This window comes from Heptranchias perlo, chromosome 26 (genome assembly GCF_035084215.1).
Source record: "Heptranchias perlo isolate sHepPer1 chromosome 26, sHepPer1.hap1, whole genome shotgun sequence".
In the NCBI taxonomy this organism is placed as follows: Eukaryota; Metazoa; Chordata; class Chondrichthyes; order Hexanchiformes; family Hexanchidae; genus Heptranchias; species Heptranchias perlo.
Genome location: NC_090350.1, coordinates 13,011,654 through 13,039,053, shown reverse-complemented (window position 1 = coordinate 13,039,053; position 27,400 = coordinate 13,011,654). Strand labels below are relative to the sequence as shown.

At 44.1% G+C, this 27,400-nt stretch overlaps 1 protein-coding gene across 2 annotated transcripts in view; it reads right to left on the bottom strand.

Annotated features, from left to right (window-relative positions):
* LOC137342512 (ephrin type-A receptor 7-like) overlaps positions 1–27,400 on the bottom strand; it is a 362,022-nt gene that overhangs the window by 42,229 nt on the left and 292,393 nt on the right. Inside the window, exons 10-12 of one of the 2 annotated variants that reach the window (XM_068006436.1) lie at positions 8,869–8,975; positions 6,446–6,631; positions 1,762–1,823 (exon numbers count right to left, since the gene is read on the bottom strand). In XM_068006436.1, coding sequence (XP_067862537.1) covers positions 1,762–1,823; positions 6,446–6,631; positions 8,869–8,975 — 355 coding nt within the window. Of the gene's footprint in view, positions 1–1,761; positions 1,824–6,445; positions 6,632–8,868; positions 8,995–27,400 lie in introns of both variants that reach the window. The other variant, XM_068006435.1, reaches the window with a different exon arrangement.

The window sequence follows — 27,400 nt, the reverse complement described above, 5'->3', positions numbered from 1 at the left end:
AAATCCTTTTAACATTTTAAACACCTCGATCAGATCATCTCTTGAATCTTCTATACTCAAGGGAATACAAGCCAAGTTTATGCAACCTGTCCTCATAATTTAACCCTCTAAGCCCTGGTATCACTCTGGTGAATCTGCGCTGCATCCCCCCACCCAAGACCAATGTATCCTTCCTGAGGTGCAGTGCGCAAAATTGAATGCAGTTCTTCAGATAGGGTCTGACCAAGGCTCTGTACAACTGAAGCATCACTTCCTCCCCTTTGTAGTCCAGCCCCCTTGAGATAGTTCATTGAGACATTCCATTAGCCTTGATGGATGGTTGAGAGTAGGTCTCCAGCCTATTTGGCAGGAGAAGATGAAGCCGAACAAAGGGAGATTCCACAATGGGAAAAGGAAGAAATGTGAAACAAATTGCTGAAGAATTAATTAAATAGAGGGGGAAGCTCAGATTTATTTTATTGAAAGATTTGTGATGTATATGGGTGTACATAAACATCAACTAAAAATTTCAGGTAAACTGAACATTGCCCTAAAAATGGTGGCCTTGGGAGAAGATGGAGCTGAGCAGCATTGGAAAAGAATGAGACTGCCAACTGGTGCCAGCATTTGATACAAGTCACTTTATCAAAATGATCCTTCAGCCTAATAAGGGAAAAACAAAATGAATTAGTGACCACTACAAATGAGCCTCATTCTCCTCCATTTATCATCAGATGTTAAACTGAGGCCTGTTTGCCTGTTCAGGTGACAAAGAGCAGGGAGTTCTCCCAGTGTCCTGGCCAACATCTCTCTCTCTCTCAATACCACCAAAACAGATTATCTGGTCATTCACTTATTGCCAGCGGGATCTTACTGTGTGTACACTGGCTATTCAAAAGTAATCCATTGGTTGTAAAGCACTTTGGGATGTTCTGAGGACATGAAAAGGTGCTGTATAAAGGCAAGTTTTTCCTTTTTTCTTCCTTACGTTCCAATGACAGCCAAACAGATTTTATTTTTTAATCCCTTTAAAGAGGAAATGCAATCCACTTGTTTGTCCTGTAAAGCTAAATTTAGTGAAGAAGTCGTTTGTACTTTTACCAGTGTGGCTCGGTGACCCCTGGTGATTGTGTTCAATTATTAATGCAGTGCGTTTGCTGTAAAGTGGCTCTCTTATCTCGCGCAGCACAGGAGACAGCGTTTGGGAGCAGCCATCAGTATTCCTTCACAGTACAAACACCACACAGATTCTGTATGGTGCATAAGTGATGGCTCCCTCGGTGGCTCAGCACGTTTACCCAGTGGGCAGCTGCGCCATAGGTTCCCGGAAAGTCCCAAGCTTTGAGCCGCAGTCTGCACAGATTCAGCTTTTCTCAGAATGGGCGGTGACAGCAACTCTGCAAGTAACCTCCTCACCCCTAGGTTAGAGAGGGGGGGAAACCAGCTATGGTTCCCACTCCTGATCACTATCACTTCCCCTTCTGGAAAGCGCTGAGCCCAGCCAAGTTCAAGGCACACTGAACTACAGCCAGGAGACAAGCAAGAGAAGCCAGGGACTCTCTCTACTGCTTCTTCATCCATCCTAGTGGGAATTACTCCACTTGGTGCCTCTTCAGATAGTAACAGGTAAGATAGGAAACTCAGGAGCGTGAGGGATCGCAGATCCACGCCTGCGTCACATTAATATCATGGTGCTGTGGATTGCTATCTGTATGCAAATGCTATTCATTTTTAGAGGCTGTTTGTCTTTAAAAACAGGTCAAATAAATCTGACAAACTTACCCTCAAGAAGGAATCCAACACCCCGTTTCCCATGTATTCAACTACAATCATCATGGGTTTACCTGCAAATGGGGAATCACAGTGTTAACGATCTTTAAGTATAGCACTGCAAAGCACAATGAAAAATTGAAGATACTGGTCAAAAGCGTTTTCCATTTACAAATTGCAGGGTTCAGCTGACAGTCAAATGCATCACAGTAATGAGTTTACAGCCACAGCAAAAGGAGAAATAAATGTAAAAATTATATAATTTTTAAAAATCATTTGGGTGACATTCTATCTTGGAGCATATGATAAATCAGGTACCTGGGCACACGTGTTAAGTTCACTGACTACATTCTGACTTGCAGCTATACATAAACAACATTATGAGCGAAACAAGGTTTGGGATGTTGGACCTGCATTCAGTATTGGTTTAAAATCACAGAACTTAAACATTTTTGAGAAGAGATTTATTGGTAAATGATGTCATAATAAAAGGAGAAGGTATGCATTAATTGTGGGTTTCAGGACAATGATCTGAATATTCCAACCCATTAGCCGTGGCTCAGTTGGTAGCACTCTCGCCTCTGAGTCAGAAGGTCATGGGTTCAAGTCCCACTCCAGAGACTTGAACGCAAAATCTAGGCCAACACTCCAGTGCAGTACTGAAGGAGTGCTGCACTGTCGGAGGTGCCGTCTTTCAGATGAGACATTAAACCGAGGCCCCATCTGCCATCGCAGGTGGACGTAAAAGATCCCATAGCTCCACTTAGAAAAGAAAGGGAGTTCTCCCCGATGTCCTGGCCAATACTTATCACATCACAGACAGATTATCGGGTCATTATGCTGCTTGTGGGATCTTGCTGTGCACAAATTGGCTCCCGCGTTTCCTACATTGCAACAGCGGCTCCACATCAAAAGTGCTTGATTGGCTGTAATGTGCTTTGGGACATCCTGAGCTCATGAAAGGCCCTATATAAATGCAAGTTATTTCTTTCTTTGATGAAGTTTTTTTTCATCCGTTTTTCCCTCATCTTCTCCATCATGAGTGTTCTATAGCCAAGAGCCTTCACAGCTTTTCTTCTTGGCCTAAGCTGATGCTGTGCTTTAACCACTGAGAATGGCCTGAATGACTTGTCCTTCAAATCTCTGCTCATTCCCTGTTAGAAGGCAGTTTCCTGAGCAGCACAGCCAATGTTCAAAGAATGAATATGGGCAGGGAGCCACACTCACTGCACTGCAGTGCACAATGTTTCCAGCATGCTTGACTAACCCCAATATATCTCTCTATTTACCAGCAGTAATTACGGAAGTAAACACCTGAATAAATCTTTCATTTACCAGATTTATGTAATTAAAACTCTCGTGCCAAGTGCAAGTCTACAGCGGGTGAAAGTGTATGCCACACATGTAATGCATGTGTCACACTTCCAAACTGTCAAACACTCATAGAATCACAGAATCTTACAGGATAGAAATAGGCCACTGGGCCAATCAAGGTTGTACTGGTGTTTTTCTGCACATGCGTCACTTAATCTAATCCCACTCACTTGCTCCCCATGCTCTTTAATATTCTTCTATTTGGAGCAGCTACCTAATTCCCTTTATATTCAAATATATATATACATATATAAAAAATACAATATATTTAAAATGAGGGAAGGCTCATCAATCTAAACACCACAAGCAAGTGCAATTTAACACAGACCAAATCTCACTGGTACTAATTCACTTTCCTACATTTTCAAAATGGGAACAGTACCATTTAGCTATTAAAAAGGACACAAGGGGGATAATCCAATGACAAACATTCTGAAGACTTTCGGACCGCACAGCATTACTAGGCCACTGAAGCTTTTCAATCTAAAATAACATTGACCTATTGCGTCTGCAATGAACTTTTAAGGAGAGCAGCAAAATAACTAAATGGTAGCAAGAATGCTTATTTTAGTGGACTGGTAGAATGGTGAGGATTGAAGACCCATGGCACATACTTTTTCTGCATGTAATTTACAACAGCCTGAATGCAGAAGTCCTGTCAACAACTGCTAGGTGGCAGAAAACAATCCTCTTGTAAGCTGCAAAATACATTGGGACTCAAGCAGCGGCCTCAGAGCTCCTGCCTGCACCTCTCCCCCACGCTGACTCCTGTTATCTCAGGTGTGCTGTCGGAGAAGGAGGAGGAGAGCTATCTATCAGGAACGTGGAAGGGATGGTCATCCTAGCCCGTTCTCACCAACATCCCAGATGGCAGCGGTCTGGGTGAGGGTTTTCTGGCACTTCCTTGATCACAGTGAGGGGCAAGAGAAAAAGAGGTGAGACTATAAATGTGTACAGGTATATACAGTGGTGTTCTAATGCTGCAATATTTTTCCCCTTAGCTTGCTTCTATAGTGCTGCGTGCGGTTCAGGAGTGGTGGCAGTTCTTTGGAACCTTTTCTAAGTGGTCATTCTTTACGTGTGGGCCTAGCTGGTGAAAGCTGGCAGGCTAACTGACCTCAGGAATCATTCATCACAAGCGAACCTGATCCTGTCCTTACTCAAGATCCACACAAAGGTACTTCTAGCAGAGATTGCTGGATAGCTAGAACAGTGATCAATTTTTCCCTGCTCCCAGCCTGGCAACGTGGAGGTAGGTCATTTGTACTAGGCCCACTGCTGCCTTAGCTTGGATCTGAAACTCAATATAGAGTAGGGAACAAAGGCAGGGAGTTCCTGCTTTGAATAGCCTTGGGACACAACATCTACCTACAGAGAATTCATGAAGCTATATAAATATATTTTTTCAAAAATCTGACAGGGTCCTGGAAGCAGATTCAATAGTAATTTTCAAAAGGGAATTGGATATATACTTGAAAAGGAGAAATTTGCAGGGCCATGGGGAAAGAGCGAGTGAGTGGGACTAATTGGATAGCTTTCTCAAAGAGCGGGCACAGGTACGATGGGCCAAATGGCCTGCTTCTGTGCTGTCTATGATTCTATGAATATTCAAGATAATCATGGCTATGAAAGGAGAAGTATATTGGGTTAACTAGAATCATAGAATCATAGAAGTTACAACATGGAAACAGGCCCTTCGGCCCAACATGTCCATGTCGCCCAGTTTATACCACTAAGCTAGTCCCAATTGCCTGCACTTGGCCCATATCCCTCTATACCCATCTTACCCATGTAACTGTCCAACTGATTGTATTTGACATGAATATTGCATATTGTGATGTTAAAATACTCAAATTAACTAATAGGTTGACCACTTTTATCTCCTGTGCTCACATGCAGTTTCCTTGGTGGCATTCTGGTGGTACAATATGTTCGAGCTCCAATGAATCGCACCACAAGCGGCAGCACGAGCATTTACAATCATTAACCTCCACCCGCACAGTTCCCAATCCTAACCATGCTGCCGCAGGGAGATACAAGCGCAGGCCACGTCATGTCACCCAGGGTAATCTTGGTTGGAGAGTCATGCTTGGCACCATTAAGCACATCGCAGTCCAATAACTAGGTTCACAGTGGCTCTGGCAAAGGCCTAGGAGCAGGTTGCTTTGCATTCCTACGAGGGTGTGTTATATGGGGAGAAGGAAGTGAAAAAAGCCTTAAATAAAAAACCCAAAATATTGCATTTTTTGCCATATTCTCTAGATCTTCCCATGTCAAACACCATTTTGTACCCAAGAGGGATACCCCAATTGCCGTTCTTGAGCTGGTGCCTTGAAGGTACATAAGCATGGTCCAGGGCGATTCATCCATCCATTTTCCATTCCTTCCTTTTGGAAATGATCTGGCTTCCACCTCAGAGAATGATGACACTTGCCTTTCCATCTAACCATATAGCCACATATATCAACAACCACTTACATTTAAGTTGTAGGAAGGAGTGAGGCTGTGGAGGAATTTGTAGGAGATGATGAGGATTTTTAACTCAATGTGCTGAGGGCTGGGGAGCCAAGGGAGATCAGTGAAGACTGGGGCCATAGTTGAATAGGTCTTAGTGCAGGTGGTGGAGTTCTGGATGAGTTGGAATTTATGGAAGGTGGAGCTGGAGAGAACAGTTAAGAGAGCATTGGAAAGATTCACTCTTGACGTGACACAGGCATAAAAGAGGGTTTCAGCAGCAGTGCGAGTGAGTTAGGATTGATGGGCGAGATGGAAACTTTTAGCCTTAGTGGTGGGCTGGATGTGAAGTTTGAAGCTCAGCTCGGGGTCAGGCAGGACACCAAAACTGCGCATGATAGGGTTGAGCTTTACTGGACATCCAGAAAGTGGCATGTGGTCAGAGGCCAAAGGTGAAGAGTTGATGGCGGGAACCAAACAGGATGTCTTCAGTCTTGCTAATGTTGAGCTGCAGAAAATTCCACCTTATCCACGAAATTGCTCACAGTTGTTCCTCCAGACAAAGTATCGCCATAGCAACAGCAAAGAAAATATTTTATTGAATTACAGTATTTCCAGTCTGACCGCTGTGAGATGTCCAAAATAATTAATCTATTATGTATATAATTTACCTACCCCTGGGAGAAAATCACATTGTACAGCTACTAGAAAAATATTTATTTAAATGATTCAATTGCAAGTTTAGATATTTTAAATACTATTCATTTTTCTGACACAATTTGCTTGTTTAGTATTAGAAATTTTAAAAATTAATATTTAATAGCTACAGTTTTTAAAATAAGAGGTATTGTCAGGCTGAGATGCCTACCTCGTGTGATAACTCCTTCGAGGCGGATGATGTTTGAGTGATCGAACTGTCCCATTATACTTGCTTCTGTCAGGAAGACGCGCTTCTGTTTTTCGGAGCAGCCAACTTTCAGTGTTTTGATGGCCACTGGGAGCTCCCTCTTACTGGGGAGCTTAAGGCAGCCTCTGCAAACTTCGCCAAACTCCCCTACAGGAGACAACAGACTTGTTTTTAAGCACTGCTATATCGACTACCTGTTGGTGTAGGGGGTCGTTGCCATGCCTTGGTGTGAGGTTCGGGATGCAGGTACGTGGAGGATGGGGTTGTTGTTATGTGTTCGTGTGGTAGGAATGGGATATCACTATATGCTGGCTTAGGTGGGAGGGTAATATCCCAATTTGTTTGCTTGAGTAAGGGGCTGTTACCACATGTTTGCATCAGGAGAGGAGTTGTCACTATGTATTTGCCAGGGGATGGGATGTGTTTGCTTGGGGGAAGGGGGTTAGAGGGGATCTTATTACCTATTTCGGAGGGGAGGGGATGGTCTTACTTGTTTGTGTGGGGACAGGGGAGTGTCATTATTTAGTTGCTTGGGTAGCTGGGAATGTTGCTAAGTATTTGCCTTGGTTGGGGGGGGGAGGTTGTAATTACATGTTTGCATAAGGGTGGGTGGGAGGATTACACTATTATTTTCTTGAGGGGTTGGGGATGCAATTATGGGTATTTCTGGGAGGGGGGGATGTTATTAGCTGTCATTCTATAACCCAACAACCCCCCCATACAGAAAAGATGAATGGTTTAAAAATAAAATCAACAGTGGTGCGATTGGAACTCACTATGTGGAGAATTTACAGACGTGCGTTGCATCCTAAAACACTTTGCTATCACACTGTCGTCAACAGGCACATTTTAAGTGAAATCTTAAGCCCATCTATAATTTTGTATAAAAAATAATTCAAGAAAAAAACTGAAATCATGCTAATTTAAAATTAGTTAGAACTATCAATGGATTGTGCTAGTTTATAGAAATGTACATAACACAGATAGCAGAAGTGTTTTGTGTGAGTTTTAATAAACAAATACACAATCTAATTGGCTCGATATTCCTACTGTGGCATTGCTGGATCCTCAAATGGTAATTGGTTTATGTCAAGTGTGCTCATACACAAAAGCAAGTAGCAGTAATTCCTGGGCCATTATCACAGTAACTAGGAGCCTGTCCATTAATCCATCTGCTTAAATCACTGTAAACGACAGAATTCAGCAACAGATCCAGTCTACTCAGATGATAAGGGGCATGACACCCAGCACTCTGAAAAATATGCAACTTTTCAAACAATATCAATACCTGGGACAATCAGAGACATTGTCTACTGTCATTAACATAACCGGTGAAAGACTTACATTGGAGGGTCGCCCCTGGTAGGAGTGCTAACTTTGGCAGCTGTGCTGAGAGATAAATGAGGTGCCACTGTTGCTTCTGGGGGCATCGAGACCCACCCTATGAGATTTTTTATGCCAGCATTATGGTAGTAATGACATTTTCCCTGGCCACAGGCAGGCTCAGTGCTGAGCATAGCTGTACAGCCGGTTCGCCTCAGCCTACCCATACTGGTAAGTGATGCGGCTTCTTGTTCCCTGGCCTGAATGGCCCTTCTCCAACCACTGGCCAAAAAGTAAGTTCCAAATCATGACTTTAGAACAACGTTGCATGCAAATTTATGGCGTTATGGGGACCCCCTCCTCCCACTTTAGATCTCCTGGCATCAAGCCCAGCCAAAAAGCTGAGCAAGTGACCTGTTCCCAGGGATCTGTCAATCTTGAAACTGATGACGAGAGATGTGCGAGAGGAATTCTAGGAATCACTGCTTTTTCCCCTCTGCAAAGAGGTATCTGGTCTATAGTCACTAAGATAAATGTCTCATTGAGTGGGAAATTGTGCAAATTCATCTCCAAGACCCACTGTGACAACTTCTACTCTCATTCTTTCCCAAGCATCCAAAACGATGCAATTCCTTACCTCCTTCAATCTACCTTTACCACTATGGAACGTGGATCTACAGTATAGGTTTTCAAACTGAGGTCCCTGGATCTCCACAAGAGGATCCCACCTGGTTCGCAAGGTCATCAGATTTCTGCTAGTTGGTCTTCAAATTTTTCTGTATTTATTGACTTAACAGCAGGTTATTTCTATTGCTCTATATTATTAAAGAACACTTTCTGCAGTGATGGCATTTTTCCCCTTTGAGTAGCTGTCACTTTCTTCCAGAAGCAAGGACCAGGGTCCCTGGGAGTGTCAGTATTTGCAAGAAACTAATCATTATTTTATGATGCACCTCATTCCAACTATTTTCAATCATGGCAGTGTCCTGAATCTCCAATTTTAAAAAATACTTCTATTTCCCCCTTTCTCTGTGTTGAAGATGTAATAAAAAGGCCAATACCTCCTCCAATGACTCTCTCAATTTTGATACAGGAAAGGTCCAGTTCTTTGGCAAAAAGATGCACTGCTTGGATGGGGTCCTCACAGGTTTCTGGATCAATATATGTTCTTCGACTTGGAATCTTAACTGTAACAAAAAGACAGCCCCTATTCATATAGAAGTACAGACAAGTGCCCAACATCATCAAAATAATGCAGCAAGTTTATGCAGCGGTCAGATTTACTGATATTGTTCTCTGCAAACCATGAGTAATGATCTGAATACAGTGTAGCCCACATAGTAGATCCCTCATTAGTCCCTTTAGCACATAACCTAGGCTGCCACTCTACCACTTCAGTGCATTGCTGAGGAAGTACTGCATTGTTTGGTTAAAACGAAGCCCCATCGGCCTGTTCAGGTGCACATAAAAGATCCCATGGCACTATTTGAAGAACATCAGGTCCTCCCAGTGTCCTGGACAATGTTCATTCCTCAACCAACACCGACAAACATATGATGCACTTTCAACTCTACTGATGCCTCCTTCCAAGCATGCTGCAATGCTGCCCTATTGGGAGGATATCCTCCACCATCACTGCAATCACCTCATGTAGCACCACTTCCATTTGACCAGTCCTCAAACAGGGAGTTGGGTGCTGGGCTCCTGCAACGCTTGTCCGCAGACTGTTTTGTGCTTCCACATTGGGTTTCTGTTTGCTTCATTTTTTTCCTGGCCTTTCTTTGCCTTCTTTTTATCCTTTGAAATTTGCCAAAGGCTGCCTCCAGTTGAAAGACCTTTGAGTCTTTCCAAAGCTGTAAGAGATTTTGCCCTCATGTATGGTCACTTACCTTTAAGTAGCTGTATCCTTTAAATTTTACAATTTTTCTGGTCCATCATGAGGCTTGCTCTGTGCACGAAGCTCAAGCTGCACACGGAACTATCAATAATTATTCAAATGAGTCAATGACATACAATTATGTTCAATCAGACTATTGTACTTCTGTCTAACTTTGCACTAGCATCTAGCCATTCCTGACAGAATTTCACCAGGACCAGAAAATCTATCTTAATATCAGTGGGCAATGAGAATATTGGGACAATTCTTTCCACGTTCAATCACTGGAGATCCACATCCTTCCATTATGTCAAAACCCTAGGACCTCCGTGGAAACCATAAATGGTAAAAAACACAATACATTCTTTGTGACCATGTGCCTAATTAAGAACATTGATCAATAAAGCTCAAAAGAATTTTCTGCCGACAGGGAAAGATTCAGGAAAATCATTAACAAGTACAGTTGTCCCCCACTTAGTATAAACCCATTTTGAACACATCCTTATTGATAGCAAGTAAATTACTACTTCCTGAGTTCAATGAACAATATGCAAACACAAACCCAGACACATATAGTGACAAGATTACCCATTTATTTTGAGCCATTTTGTCCCATAAATGCATGTTCTGGCAGGTACTCCAGCAGTATCACTGTACACATTTGAGGCTCCCAAATCTTGCTGCTTGTCAACCTGCTATTAAGCTCCCTGGACTCGGGCAAGTTGAGTATATCCCTATCCAAAAGAAGTGGCTGCAGAGATAGTGGATGCATTGGTATTAATTTTTCAAAATTCCCTAGATTCTAGAAGGGTCCCATCAGATTGCAAAATAGCAAATGTAACTCCTCTATTCAAGAAAGGAGGGGGGACAGAAAGCAGGAAACTGCAGGCCAGTTAGCTTAACATCTGTCATAGGAAAAATGCTAGAATCTATTATTAAGGAGGTTGAAGCAGGGCACACAGAAAATCTCAATGCAATCAGTCAGAGTCAACACGGCTTTGTGAAAGGGAAATCGTGTTTGACTAATTTATTAGAGTTCTTTGAGGAAGTAGCAAGCAACATGGATAAAGGGGATCCTGTGGAAGTGGTGTACTTGGATTTCCAGAAGGCTTTTGACAAGGTGCCACATCAAAGGCTACTACACAAAATAAGAGCTCATGGTGTAGGGGGTAACATAACAGGAAACAGAGAGCAGGCAAAAATGGGTCATTTTCAGGTTGGCAAGATGTAATGAGTGGAGTGCCACAGGGATCAGTGCTTGGGCCTCAACTATTTACAATCTATATCAATGACTTGGATGAAGGGACCGAATGTATGGTTGCTAAATTTGCTGATGACACAAAGGTAGGTAGGAAAGTAAGTTGAGAAGAGGACATAAGGGGCTCTATTTTAGCACCCGCGATCGGGTGCGTTCCTGGTGGGGGGGCTACGAAAATCGGGGATTCCCGGGGCGGGTTGGGAGCCCGGCTCCAAACCGCCCCACTTCCGGGTTTCCCATTGATGCGCTGACATGCGCGCGCAGCCCCCACATGTGGGACTCCCGCCGGCAATGAAAGCCAGCGGGGTGCCACTTAAGGTATTTATTTTGGTATTTCAGGTCGTTTACAGACCTGATTAACGAGATATTTTAGGAGGGTTAGGATTTCACAAACAACTGGGACTGTTTCCCGTACTGGGGGAAACACTCCCAGTTCAAATGGACGTGTTGCAGCCATCAGTCTGTGGCAGCTGTAAAGGTCCATTTGACAGGTGGGAGGGGGGGGGCGTAATTCATTGCAGGAGGCCACTCTGTCACTTTGGACAAAGTTTGGCCTCCACCACCCTCCTCCTAACAATAAAATTGGTAAAAAACACAATACATTCTTTGTGACCATGTGCCTAATTAAGAACATTGATTAAGAACACTTACCCCGGTGTCCAGACACATGTACCTACCTTGCGGACCCCCTCAGATATACATCTTCTGGATGGGGGCCGCCGTAGCTGCAGTCATGACCTCCTCGGAGGGCGAACAGCATCACCAGCCTCGCCGGCCACGCCGTCCACCTCTGACACGTGGAGCTCCACAACACAGTGCTGTTACACATCCACCTGCACAGCAGGAGGGAGGGCAACCACAGAGAGAGATGCGTCGCAGAGGGCACTACCCTCGCCACAGGGTCCACAGACTGAGGCTCAGCTTCCTGGACCTCTCTGAGCAGCAGTGCACACGGAGGCTCAGAGTCACTTGATATGTAGCCGTGGACATCTGCAGCCTCCTTCATGCCGAGCTGCTCCCGGCTGGCCCAAGCACCATCTTCTTACCTGTCGCTGTCAAAGTCACCACTGCCCTCAACAACATCTCCTCCGCATCCTTCCAGGGTGCCACCGGGGACATCGCTGACGTCTCTCAGTCGTCTGCACAAAAGAGTCCTGCAAATACACCTGCACCCACCCTGCAGTGACACAATGGGTGGCATCAGGTGTGGGTCTTCATTGTGATCCTCAGGAAAGGGCATTATTGCACAAACCAGACGAGATTTGCAAAGACGTGGCAGTAATGGTGCTAATATAATATGTAATGTGAGTTGATCAGAAATTAAATATGAGTAAAAACCATGACAAACCCTCAAACACCCTTGTGCATCCCTTCATGCTCACGACACGTTTGCCTTACGCTGCCTACTGCACATATGTGATGCATGCCCTGTGGCTGCAGCACAGGTAGTGGCAGGTTGAGTGAGGCTGACCGTGAAAGAGATGCATGAGAGGGCGAGTATGAGATAGAGCCATGAGATTGTATGAGGATTGGGTTGAGTGGTAGTGACGGGATGAGTACTGGCGAGGTGAGTAAGTGCAGGTAAGATGAGGATGAGGTTTGAGTGGGTGTGAGGGGTGATGTGACAGAGTAGTGTTGGCAGTGCAGAAGGAGATGTGGGGTGGGGGCGGTGATGTGGCAGACGGAGTGTAGGGGAATGAGTAAGTGTACTCACTTTGGCTGACCTACTGAGGTCATTGCAGCGCCTCCTGCACTGTATGCAGGTGCGCGATATGTTGGTGGTGCTGGTGACCTCCTCTGCCACCTCGAGCCAGGCCTTCTTGGTGGCAGAGGCAGGCCGCTTCCTCCCGCCCGCCGGGGGGAAGATCTCTGTCCTCCCCCTCCTCCTCACCCCATCCAATGATACCTGGAGTGAGGCATCATTAAACCTGGGAGCAGCCTTCCCCCTGGGCTGCTCCATGCTGTAATTTTTCCTATTTCTTGCAGCATCAGTCAATGGAGGACTGCCCCTTTATATAGAGCTCCTCCAGCTGACAGACCTTACTGCGCTTGTGCAGTTCGCCCGCCGCGCAGCTCAGCAGCGGGGAACCCGGAACAGGTAAGTGGATCCAATCAGCCTGCGATTGCGTGCGGGGCAGACTGATTTCACCGGGCGCGTTACCCACGCGCCCAATAGCCCCCCGCCGCGAACCTGCCGCCATGGTAATATCGGGCCCAAGGAGTCTCAAAGGGATATAGATAGGTTAAGTGAGTTGGCAAAAATTTGGCAGATGGAGTATAATGTGGGAAAATGTGAACTTGTCCACTTTGGCAGGAGGAATGGAAAAGCAGTATATTATTTAAATGGAGAGAGATTACAGAACTCTGAGGTACAGAGGGATCTGGGTGTCCTAGTACATGAATCACAAAAAGTTAGTATGCAGGTACAGCAAGTGGTTAGGAAGGCAAACGGAATGTTGTCATTTATTGCAAGGGGAATCGAATATAAAAGTAGAGACATTTTGCTACAGTTATACAGGGCATTGGCGAGACCACATCTAGAATACTGAGTGCAGTTTTGGTCTCCTATTTAAGGACATAATTGCTTTGGAGGCGGTTCAGAGAAGGTTCACTCTACTGATTCCTGGGATGAGGGGGTTATCTTCTGAGGAAAGGTTAGACAAGTTGGGCGTGTATACATTGGAGTTTAGCCCCAGGACATTGCTGCAGGAGTTCCTCAGGGCAGTGTCCTCGGCCCAACCATCTTCAGCTGCTTCATCAATGACCTTCCCTCCACCATAAGGTCAGAAATGGGGATGTTCGCTGATGATTGCACAGTGTTCAGTTCCCTTCGCAACCCCTCAGAAAATGAAGCAGTCTGTGCCTGCATGCAGCAAGACCTGGACAACATCCAGGCTTGGGCTCATAAGTGGCAAGTAACATTCGCGCCAGACAAGTGCCAGGCAATGACCATCTCCAACAAGAGAGAGTCTAACTACCTCCCCTTGACATTCAACGGCATTACCATCACCAAATGTCCCACCATCAACATCCTGGGAGTAATCATTGCCCAGAAATTTAACTGGACCAGCCACATAAATACTGCGGCTACAAGAGCAGGTCAGAGACTGGGTATTCTGCGGCGAGTGACTCACCTCCTGACTCCCCAAAGCCTTTCCACCATCTACAAGGCACAAGTCAGGAGTGTGATGGAATACTCTCCACTTGCCTGGATGAGTGCAGCTCCAACAACACTCAATAAGCTCGACACCATCCAGGACAAAGCAGCCCGCTTGATTGGCACCCCATCCACCACCCTAAACATTCACTCCCTTCACCATCAGCGCACTGTGGCTGCAATATGTACCATCCACAGGATGCACTGCAGCAACTCGCCAAGGCTTCTTCGACAGCACCTCCCAAACCTGCGACCTCTACCATCTAGAAGGACAAGGGCAGCAGGCACATGGGAACACCACCACCTGCAAGTTCCCCTCCAAGTCACACACCATCCCGACTTGGAAATATATCGCCATTCTTTCATCGTCGCTGGGTTAAAATCCTGGAACTCCCTTCCTAACAGCACTGAGGGAGAACCTTCACCACACGGACTGCAGCGGTTCAAGGCGGCAGCTCACTACCACCTTCTCGAGGGCAATTAGGGATGGGCAATAAATGCAGGCCTTGCCAGCGATGCCCACATCCCATGAACGAATAAAAAAAAGAATGAGATCTTACTGAAACATATAAGATCCTGAGGGGACTAGAAGGGGTAGATGCTGAGAGGATGTTTCCCCTTGTGGGAGAGACTAGAACTAGGGGTCACAGTTTAAAAATAAGGAGTCTCCCATTTAAAACGGAGATGAGGAGAAATTTTTTCTCTCAGAGGGTCGTGAGTCTGTGGAACTCCCTTCCCCAGAGAGCGGTGGAGGCAGGGTCGTTGAATATTTTTAAGGCTGAGTTAGATAGATTCCTGATTAACAAGGGAGTCAAAGGTTATAGTAGGTTGACAGAAAAGTAGGGTTGAGGTCACAATCAGATCAGCCATGATCTTATCAAATGGTAGAGCAGGCTCGAGGGGCCGAATGGCCTATTCCTGCTCTTAATTCGTATGTTCGTATATCCACCAAGCAAAAACTCTACTTGTGTGGATTTCTCTGTAGCTTGATCTGGAGACCATGGTGATAGCTTTCCATGAATATCAGGCAGCTGGTTGGCCAAAAAAAAATGTTCTGACATGTGCAGCAATCATTAGGAGTGAAAAGAAAGAAAGACTTGCATTTATATAGCACCTTTCACAACCTCAGGACGTCCCAAAGTGGTTTACAACCAATTAAGTGCTTTTAAAGTGTAGTCATTGTTGTAAAGTAGGAAATGTTGCTATGCTTTATGATGCACTACCTGGCCAATGAAAATGTTCGACAGCTAGGTGGTGACACTAGGAGGAAAGAAAATGTGAGAAGGTTCAAGAGATGGAGGAGTGCCTGCAAAACTGGGTGATCACCGCCAAAGAAAAGGAGGCACTGACTGGACAAATGCTAAAGGCAAAAACCAAATCATTTGCTGAAAGCACGGGTCCTGAATTACTGTGACAGAGACACAACACTGTGCATAAAAGAGCTTAGAGAAACCCAGTAGGATGTCTATTTCATCTTGGTCAACAACTGATCTCCTTTCCTTCTTTGCTAAACACTCAACCGATGACGTTTACAATTGTGACATGACCAATAATTTTTTTTTAAAAGGAGTTCCATAAGACAGCAATGTAGCTGGAAGAAAGAAATGGAAGGAGCACGTTGCTGTCCTGGTGTGCGGCAATACGACAGGCACAAACAAAACAAAGTTGCTTATTATTTGCAGAAGCAAGAAACCACGTTGTTCCTGTGGAGTCAATTTTAATCTGCTCCAAATTCAATATGAAGCAGATTCCAATGCTTGGATGATCTCAGCTGTATTTTCCAAGTGACTGAAGAGGATTAATGACCAGCATTGGCACAGGAATCGAAACATTGTGATCACTGTGGACATCCTAACAAATGTTTTGTTAGGATGTCCACATCCTAACAAACCTAGGTTTTCCACCTCAAAATATGCCATCTATACAGCCTATAGACCAAGGTGTGACTATAAACTTGAACTACATGAATTGAATTTTATATGCACCAGATCGCAATTGGCCTTGATGCAATTCACATACAGATTGCTGCCTGGAGATGCCCGACATGTAAGAATAACCTGCTGACATCCAGTGCCTAAACACACACCTGAAAAATGGCCACTGAGCTGAGGTACTGGATGATGGTCACGGATCTGTACCCCATCAGAAGTCAGGAGAGGAAGGGAGAAAATTGGCAGCAAAAGGAGGACTACCCATGGGCAATGCCATGGCGGGGGCGGGGGTCAGTGAGCATATTATACATAACAAGAGAAGAGAAACGTTTCGAGATTATGATCTGATCTCTGCTTCACATGCAGCTTGTGAACTGTTTGAGCTTTGTACTTGCTATAAATGCCAATCGGAATTGCTCCATTAGATTACAGATTGGTAACTTCTCACCATTTCTCCATATGATATTCATTTGTTGAGTTATATGAAAATATGATGGTTTAATGTCTGGTATAACATTCCTAAATCCTCCATGAACATGTCCATATTGATCGTGCTGAAGCAATGCAATACAGCGGCTTTCATCTTTCCACTTTAATTGTGCTGTGTGGGTCAATTCTCCATTCATACTATCCACCCCTCACCCAATCAATCTTAAGATAACAGTGCATTCAGTGTTGAACTCATCACCAAAGAGCATCAGTGTAATGTAGGTGCTTCATTTAGAACCAAATCAAATCATAATGATCTCATGTGTGATAGAACAAATTACCCTTTCTTTGTTGGTCGCTCGTTATAATTTTAACAAAATTTCACAGCAGAAGTTGAGATGCTTTTAAAAACACTATTGATTCATCTCATGATTTAAAAGATCCCTTCCAAGCAGCCTGTGATAATAAACTGGATTAAGATCAGCATCGCAGCTTTGCATCATTGCTATTGAATGAAACGGTAGAGAAACTGCACCCCATAATTTCATTTGTGACACCGCGCGACATTACAAACAGGACTTTCATTTTCATTAAATCAGCTGCTCAGGCTTCTTATGTGCAATAGAAATTCTCGCTCCAAGCGAACTTTCTACACAAAATAATTTATTTGAATATAAAGTCAATAAAAAAGGAAATATATTTAGCTAATAGGGTATTCTCTAGATTGCATATATCTTGGAAATAATTAACAAACAAGTTTAGAGGTTTCTCAAAATGCTTCTCCATGTTCATGAAGGGGTGCTCTCTTGCTTAGTTAGCCACTGAACATCTATAACCATCATGCATCAAGCCCAATTTGATAAGAGTCAAGGTGATTAATTGCAGACAGCCAGGTTTGTGGTGTTCTCAACCTGCAGCCAACTTTAGACAGGATTGCCCACAGTTCCCACACTTATCCTCCTTTCTGAGAAACAAGATAACGCCAATGTCTTGAGACCCACCACTGGATGGTTTCTGGTCGGCCCTGGTTTCATAGATGCTTCACACAGATATTCAACTGTCCCATGCGTCTCTGATCTCTGCAATGCACGAGGTTTGCCAACGGCTTCAGAGAGCTAGACCTAAATCATTCATGGGTTTTCCCCTGTATGGCCTTTGGTTTCCCATTCATGATTGCCAGAGGAGGTCTTTGAGGTAGGTGTCAAACAAGATGATGATCAATGTTTCAGCTCTGAAACAGCTTCCTCTTTCTGTTGTTTTCATGACTTTCTATCATGGGAATTGTGGCAGGAAGAAGAAGAGTAAGAGCCATTCAGGAACCTGCTTCCACCATCTTGCATTTACTAATTTCACAGAATCATACAGCACAGGAGGTCATTCGGCCCATTGTGCCTGTGCTGGCTCTTTGAAAGAGCTATCCAATTAGTCCCATTCCCTTGCTCTTTCCCCGTAGCTCTGCAAATTTTTCCGTTTCAAGTACATATCCAATTCCTTTTTGAAAATTAATTGTTGAATCTGCTTCCACTACCCTTTCAGGCCGTGTATTTCAAACCATGACAACAGTGGGTAAATTTATATAAATACAAACCTCTGATTGAGGAAAGGCCTCTGTTGGGATATTAACACTAAAGATGTAGACTTGGAAAAAAAAATGGCACTTACCATAAATTTAATTTTGAGAAAAGAAAAACCGAGCCCATACAATTATTACTAGAACACAGACTGAAAAGCAATCTGACACTGGATATAAAATGATCTCTAATTCATGAGAACACCAATAACACGATTAACACCAATTACTGAAGAGAAAAAACTAATTCGGTGGAACTGGATGAATGAATGTCTGCATTATACGTCATCCCAGTTTGAGAAAGTGATTACATTCAGAGCTGCTTCATTACTGATGCAGATTTCTAGCTATTTATAATTACACCTCATTAATTACTCATCGAATCGCTGTAACAGTGCAGAGGCACAATGCATTTGAGCACTGAGATGTGATGCCCCGGAGGGGTAGAGCATAGGCTCTATCCTCCATGCCAGTGCGGGAATATGCCCACTGGAAGCTAGGCACTCCTGGTAGGAGATGGGGAAAATTAGAGCAATAGTTAAACCCAGGTCATTCTTGGAGAGCAGCCCCACACCAGAATTGGACTGGTCTGTGCCAAGTTAGCAGATTTCAACAGGGGAGCCCCCTGGCTTATGGAAGTCAGCCAGGGTTCCTGCTACCAATCCCTGTCCTGTAAATCCTGTTGAAGAGCTTTAGTGTGGGTGTCAAGTGAAAACAGAAATGGGATTGACTGTAAAGCCCTCCACACAGTTACACAGGTCAGTGTCTAGGCTTGCAGATCAAGATTGATGGACCTGCACAAGTTATTAGAGGGCTGTGGGTGCCCACATAACCACGTCCTAGCTAGAGTTGGCTTCATCAGGGAAGAAAGGATAAAAAAGGAAAAAACACTGAAAAAGGGAAAAAAGGGTGAAAAAGGAAAGAACGGGTGAAAAAGGAAAGAGTGAACAAGGGGAAAAAAAACCACAAGATATGGGCAGATTTACGCACTGTGTGACAACTCCATTCGCAAAATGGGAAAGCACCTGCTCACTGCTTGGCACCTCCCCCGTGGTGGCACAACTGAAATCGGGAGTTTGGCATTTGGAGGGGATCGGGGGGAGAATCCTATGTCCCACTCCTCCACAGGACAGCACTTGGATGCACCAACATGCTGCACCACCACGGTCCTCCTGCTGTTCTATGATACTGAATGAGCACTTCAAATATTAAGCTCCCTTTCCCTGGGGAAAAGGAACCAAACCGCCTGCGTCTGAAGAGAGAGCCATCTTGCACTTCAGTCCAAGTTGACTCAGCGTTAACAATGTTCCTCAAGCAGGTAGTAGGGAAGATTTCCTCTGTGCACTGTAGATGTCTGACGTCACACTGCTGGCAGTGTTTAAATGTTCATTTGATCGGAGATAGTGCACAACCAAATTCCTGTTATACACTGTGGGAAGGCGAGGGTCTGTGCCAGTGATGGAAATCCAAGACATGACTGCTTTGTGTATAACAGAATCATGAGCGTGGACTTTATAAACATGTTTACAATGTGACTACACATAGTGCACAGAGGAAATCATCCCCCAGATGCTCCACTGAAAGTTTCCCAGAGGATACTCTTTCCTTTTGAAATTAGGTGACAAAGGACTACATGATGTCTACAGTAATTAATTTTATTAGAAGGATTACAATGGGTGAAACAATACAGTAATTGTTTCTTAAATCTCTTATTTCTTTGGGTAAGTTCCCATGGGATAAGCTTCAAAAGCCTCATTAAAACAATAATCAACTGTTTTTCTCCAGTGATGGTATTCAGCTATGTACACATGCTTTCCATAAGACTCCACACCAAAATCGAGGTGCTTTTGGCAGTGGCCAAGATAAGACCAGAGGCTGGAAAATTGGACCTTGGGTTAACCATATAACTGTTCAGAAAAATAAAAAAAAAACACTTAGATTTCTATAGCTCCTTTCACAACCTCAGGAGGTCCCAAAGTGCTTTACAGCCAATGAAGTACTTTTGAAGTGTAGTCACTGTTGTAATTTAGGAAATACTTGGATCTGGTTTAGCCACCACTCTCTCCTATTACCCAGGCCTTCCCTGAATCCTGGTGGTAAGGCCATACCGACGCCACTCAGAAATAGGAAGAAATCAAAAGGACACCAGGACTGTAGCCCTTCCTTTCTGCTGCCAGGAGGGTGAAATTGAAGTGACCACCATGCAGAAATATTGCCCAAGATCACAACTTAGGGTCTCATGTATGATCTAGTCCTGCGACAGTAGCCTCTGAAAGTGTTAAACATTTACAAAATGAATTACGGCACGCATGGCAGCATTTCCCTAACACAATCTCAGTCATTTACTGGATGTCTTTTCTAAACTAGGTCCACATTTTACAGATTACTCATGTTCTAAAACATTACAACCCCCAAACTCTCTGTTCCAGTTACTCTGGCCTCTTGTGCATCCCACCCCTTCCCTGCTCCTTACCACTGGAACCTGTGCTGGTAGCCATCTCGGGCCCAGGGGGCTGGAATTCCCACCCTAAATCCCTCCACCTCCCTCTTCTGCTTTAAGGCCCCCCGTTTGAACCCATCTTCTTTGACCATACTTTTGTTCGCCCTCCCCACCAATATCTCCTCCTTTGGCTCGGCATTAATTTTTCCTTACGCCTCTGTGAAGCACCTTGGGACGTTTCGGTATGTTAAAGGCGCTACATAAATGCAAGTTGTTGTTATAGAGGGATGCTTTCCTGGAAATCTCTACTCTGTAGTTATTGATCCCTAAATAGGAGCTCTTTCAAAAGCTGCATTTACATTGAGTGACTTCTAAAACTGAATCAGTTGCTTCTCCTTCATTATTATTTCTTACCTTTGATGCACACAATACTGGGCAGAGCTCAGAGTATGAGACAGCACTTAAAGTTGGAGAGATTAACCTGTCAAGCTAAAATCCCTCATGGGATTAGTCTTATTAAAACAAACAGAAGTGCTGATGCCAGCACACTTCTGAAACATTGTGAACCTCTGCACTAATCAATGCAAGTCCTGGTACTGAACAACTAGATCTCTTCCACACAGTTGCTCCATTATCTTTCATACCAGTATAGACTGTACAATGAAGCTAAATTGACTACAAAGTAATGGGGAGGCACCATAGTACATTGGGATGCCAATGAAACATGCACTAAGTACAGTAAACATGCTCAGAATTGGCTACATTGTGAGTTTTGCAATCTCACTTCTGATGGGTAGGGGACTGGGGGTGATGGTGTGTGGAAGTCACACCATGACAGTACAGGACAGGCTCAATGGACCAGCTGGTCTTTCCCTGTCATTTGTCTTTATATGTTTGTAAGGTTGCAGCTGAGAAGCACCCAACATTTATAGATTTTAAGATGATCGTATGTTCAGTTTCATGCTCCAACACAGAAGCATGCATCATTTTAAGATTGCTTTACATCTGTAACATAATGTGACATTGGCAGTGTGACATCTGCATATGCAAGTTTATTGTTTTCATTTAATGCTAGTGAATCTCCTGTGGCATTGCTCATGGTAATTTGGATCATATGCCATTTTATAAGGAGAGTTTTATACGAACATACAAAAATGACGGGCAGGAAAAGACCAGTTGGCCCATCAAGCCTGTCCCATATAATAATAATTATATTAATAATGTCACATAATGCACTGGACATTATTTTGCTAAGGTGCAGCGAGGCCCCTTTAAAATCACAAAGTTCATTCGTAAATTCAAGCTCAGGTTATTTAAAGTTTAATTGTTTGGGAAAGGATCTATGTAAATCGCAAAGTGCTCTTCTATTTTGGTCTGGGTGAGAAGCATCCAGCATTCAGTAGCTAACAAAGTTTACTTTTTAATATTTTTTTGCATCTGTAACAAAGTGTGACATCTGCAGTGTGAAGTGTGTGTGTGAGTGGTATCATACAACTTTTAACATATAACTAGTGGATCTCCTGTGGCTTGCTCATGGTGAGTCAAGGGTTACACCAATCCAAGGGAGGGAGCATATTTGTCGTAACATAATTTAGAAAGAAGTTTGTAAAAGGTCTCTTTAAAGACAATAAAGTGTTTTTTTATTGACTTCTGGAAAATAATAATGTTTTCCTTATAGATGACAGCTGCATATATAGGAGTCATTTCTCGAGAGCAATAAATAAAGTCATAGCTGGTTTAATAAACATGAACAAACAATCCTGGCACAAAATGCAGTCAAATAAATGGCCTCCAATTTACAGAAACATCTCTCAACAATTGGTCACTAAAAGACCTCAGCATTTGCCTATTTAGAACATTTAATGGAATAGGACAGATTAAACAGTGCTTCATCTCAGTAGTTAAACATCATAACTGTGCTGCCAACCCCAGGTCACTTGTGAGCAGCCCCATGGGAAATAAATTAATATTCAGATTAATACGAGGTCCCCTTTCTTTATACAAAGAACTAATCACTCTAGTTTTTAAAAAACTGTACACAAAAAGTGAACTTTTGTTTTTCTGGTGTCCGTATTAATTTGGGACCTTTGTTGACTTTCCTTAAAGTCAATGTAGGGCCCAACAAACATGTATAAGAGAGAGAGAGAGAGAGGGGAGACACAGGCGCAGGGAGAGAGACAAATGAAAGGCAAAAGAAGGAGAAACAGAAAATAGGAGAAAGGGACAGACACAACACATACCAAGAAACAAAAACACAGGGAAAACAGAGTAAAGAAAAGACCACAGAGAGAGGAATGAAAGGCTACTGTGATCAATGCTAAACTTAGATTTTACGCTCTGCTGATTTCAAGGAAGTTTGCAAAGTCTCTCAGTACGTACCTTAGGATCAGCCAGACTATTTACTCGTAATAGAATCAAACAGCTCCTGTGATATCTTTTCTCCTCTACTGCTCCTCACAGGCATTTCGGTCTGTAAAGCCAAATCTATATGGCTTAGCTGGTGATCAATGAACACACTGTAAAATCTTCTACCTGGTTAGTACGGGCCTGCCATCAAAAAAAGTGTGGCCGACTGCTTCCCCTGACTTTCCAGTTGGGTGATGTAGAATTCATACCTTAGCTCCTGTATTTATTTTTTAAACTGCTGCCGTCATCTTTGGCTGCACTTACATTAGAAGGGTGCAACCAATGGACTGTTCTCTCGTCATCAGCTCCACTTAACTTGTTCCAACAGCAGTGAAGACCCAGGTTTTCCTGGGCCGCATGATTAACATTATAGATAGAAGCCATTCGACCCGCCAAGTCGGCATTTACCCTCCACACGAACAAAGAGTCTTAATTACTCTTACCCACCCTGTTCCCATATCTCATCATCTCCCTATCCATTCTAATCTTGAATGTTGACAGAGTTTCTGCCTCAACCATTAACCCTGGAAGTGAATTCCACAGCCTCTCTGTGTAAAGAAGTTTCTCTTATCCTCTGTTCTAAATTTCTTACATTTAATCTTGTGTCCACGGTTCCCCGTTCTTGACTCCTCAACTACTGAAAATGTTTCTCTTCTATCTACCCTGCCGTCTCTTTTCATAATTCGAATCACTTCCATCATATCGTCTCGTAACCTGCATTCTTCCAATAAAAAAAAGCCAACATTTTTCACCTCTTGCTTCTGATTTGTATCCCAGGTGACATCCTAGTGAATCTACATTGTACCTTCAAAATATCCAATGTGGAGCCTAATACTGGAGCCATACGGCCCCTCGAACCTGCTCTGCCATTCAATCAGATCATAGCTGATCTTTGTCCTCAACTCCACTTTCCCACCCGATCCCATATCCCTTGATTCACTTAGAGTCCAAAAATCTATCGATCTCAACCCTGAACATACTCAACGACTGAAGGAAGAGCAGCACCAGGTAAAACATAGGGGGAGAGGTGCACAGAGGTTGCTCGTCTCCTGTGACTTTTGACAAGATAGCATGCAACCTGGGAAACAAAAGACTTTCGACTATCTAAAATGGCTTTAAGCAAACTTTAGTTATTTTTCTGTCTTGTTTTCTTTAGGATGCCCTTTCTTTCCCCCTCCCACCGGATTGCTCCAAAGGGCAGGGAATTAGACCTGCTCAAAGGTCTCTGTCAATTCTTTGGAGAGGAAATAAGTGACATTATCTCAGATCAGCTTGCTTTCCAATTTGTCTCTTTGCAGAGAAGTATACAGCCTCTGCTCAGTGTATCCACATCCCACGTGAGACGCAGAACTCATGGGGGTAGAATTCTGTCTTCGCCGCCTTGTCAGTACTTTTCCTGAGTGGATTACCCACCCAGTATAGGATCTGCATGATTTTCATTCCATTGATTTCAACATCCAGCAGGTTCTATAAAGGATGGGCAATCCACTCCGCCAGATTACCGCCCAGACGGTGAAGGTAAACATCTACCCCGTGGACTCTAAGTAGGCCTTTACACTGCTGCTGCATTCTTCATCCCATTCAATGAAGAGTTTTTATTTCGTACACGGGCAAAATAGAACCTTTCTGCCTCCCTTTGGTCAAGGTGCTAGAGAAAATGCCGCTGTAGACAAACATCCCTCGGACTGGGGTAGATCTTGACTGTGTGCGATAGTGTGTAATGGGTGGTAACGTGCCGGCAGCCTGTTCTACATCTCTCCCCATTTTTATTTCCATCGACTTCACCTGTTTTACATTATCGCATAAGGTCACGATCTACCCGACTGTCTCCGATGAACATGAGATCTAAACTAATCAACTGGAGCAACTCATGCACAATCAAGATAAGGCAAATGGTCATTTCCTACACTTTCTCGCATTCTTATGTCAATGTCAGAGCCACTGTATTTTCTGCTTTGTTGGATATCCGATATTGTAGGGATGGTGTCACTGTGTGTCACTCAGTAAGTGCTCATTTTAAATTCTACTTTCTAGTCACTCTGGCCTTGAAATATTATTCTTCATATATTTATTTCTGGTGGAGCCAGCCTTTTGAATGGCTCCAATCAACATCTGGGAGATGGAATGTCATTTATCTGACCTTTTATTTGATGCTTCCATTTTGGGTAGTTCCTTTAAAATAATTCGAGGGTCGACAAATGTTGAATATGTAACGATTGCTTGTGTGATAAATATTCTTGTTTTAGTTTATTTAAATATGGCTCCAGCTCATGGGGGGAGCCCTGAGTCCTAACTCTTGTTGAGCGCCATATTTTCCTATTTCCCACTTCCTAGTCCAGATTTCAATTTGCGGCGGCAGTCGTTTGTGGGGGGGGTTGGTCCAAGGTGGGCGGCAAATCATCCAGCCCCCCACAGCGAGCGGCCTGGGAGAGGTTAACTCCTGGGCCTGATCGACATGCTGGCCATCAGTCTCCTTCCCCAACCCAGCAGGAAGCCCTAGCTGCTCGACAGGCGGGAGTGAGATTTTGGAGAGCAAGAATCCACCACGGGCCCCGAAGGAATGACCCCCCCCGCCCCGTAAGTTCATAGGAGGGAGGTCAGAAGCGCATGCTAGGGATGGGAGGGGGGAAGGGGGGAAAGTGTGGAAGGGAAGACCAGAGCAGGAAAGGCCCAGGGATTCCTTGTAAGGGTCAGGCTGCGATGACATCGTCAGAACCTGATTTGCATATTTTAAAGCAGGATTCCTCCGCCTTCCGAAGGGTGTCTCACGCACCTGCTAAAAACAGGAAGTTCAAATTACGTCCTGTGGGAAGGCAGCAGGGTCGGAGGTCGCTGCCCCGATTTAACTTCCCGGTTTCCGCCAGGCGGGCAGGGTTAAAATCGGACCTCTCGTGTTTCTTCCTCCCTTCCCTCCTGGCTTCTGTTTTCAGGGTAGAATTGAATGGTGGTCTGTTCTTTCACTACCATATTATCCATTACTTCTGACTCAGCTTTACTCCCTTATTTTTGACACCCTGTATTCTTGGTTCCAGGGCTATGGGGAGAGAGTGGCCAGTGGGATTAGTTTTGAATTGCTCCAGCAGCAAAGAGTATGCACAAGCATGATGGGCTGAATGGCCTCCTTCCTTGCTGTAGACGTCTATAGTTGGGTGTTTATAAAAATGGACCCTTCACGATTTGCTTCTTTCAGTCAGGATTTTAAAATGGTTGGTGATTTTTTCCTTCCAATGATGAGTTGGTTTAGATCTGGATTTGGATGGGGATCTGGTTTTCTTGGGTTCTTTGAAATTTCATTAACTGGACCATCAGGACAGAGGCTGATAGACAGTCTACAATCCCCCTGCATTTCTTCTCATGAACCTGGCTGGGGAGGCGACTAGGTTCGCTATGGTACTTCAGATGATCGAGCAGAAATCTCAGTAATCTCATTAACTGTGCACATTTCGGGCCTCCATATTATAAAAAGGATATAAAGGCACTGGAGAAGGTGCAAAAAAGATTAACAAGGATGATAACAGAACTGAGGGGTTATACCTATCAGGAATGACTGAACAAGCTGGGGCTTTTTTCTCTAGAAATGAAAAGGCTGAGGGGTCACCTGATAGAGATCATTAAGATAACGAAAGGGATTGATAGGGTAGACGTCGAGAAGATGCATCCACTTGTGGGGGAGACCAGAACGAGAGGCCATAAATATAAGCTAGTCACTAATAAACCCAATAGGGAATTCAGGAGAAGCCTCATTTCCCAGAGAGTGGTAAGAATGTGGAACTCCCTACCACAAGCAGTAATTGAGGTGAATAGCATAGATGCATTTAAGGGGAATCTCGATAAATACATGAGGGAGAAAGGAATAGAAAGATATGCTGATAAGGTTAGGTGAAATGGGGTGGGAAGAGGATCACAAACACCGGCATGGACCAGTTGGACCAAACGGCCTGTTTCTGTGCTATAAATTCTATGTAATTCTACGCAAAATGTATTTGACACAAGGGCCTGGATTTTAACTTGGAGCCGGGAAGAGAGTGGGGGCTGGGGAGAAGTTAATCGGATGCGAAACTCGGAAGTGAAGTTAGCGGGTCGGAATCTGCGATCGCAACTTAGTTGAAGCAATAAACTTTTTCTTCCGGGTTTTGCGTCTCCAAGCTGTGCAGCGGGCGTACTGCACACCCGCATGAGGCAATCTGAAGTCTAATATTTAAAGGGCTAATGCAAAAACGGAATTTGGAGGAGAAAGGAGGGAGTGAAGCCATGGATTCTCAGAGAGCAAGGCCAAAACCCAGATTCACAGATGCTTCCCTTGAAGTACTGCTGGGTGTAGTGAGGACCAGGAGGGAAATAATTTACCCCAGCAATGGGAGCAAGAAACCTGGTTCTGCCACCAAAAAGGCGTGGCTGGAGGTGGCTGAGGAGGTGAGCAACAGGAACATGGTGCCCAGGTCTTGGATGCAGTGCAGGAAGCGATTTAATGACCTAACAGGTCAGGAAAACATAGAAACATAGAAAATAGGAGCAGGAGTAGGCCA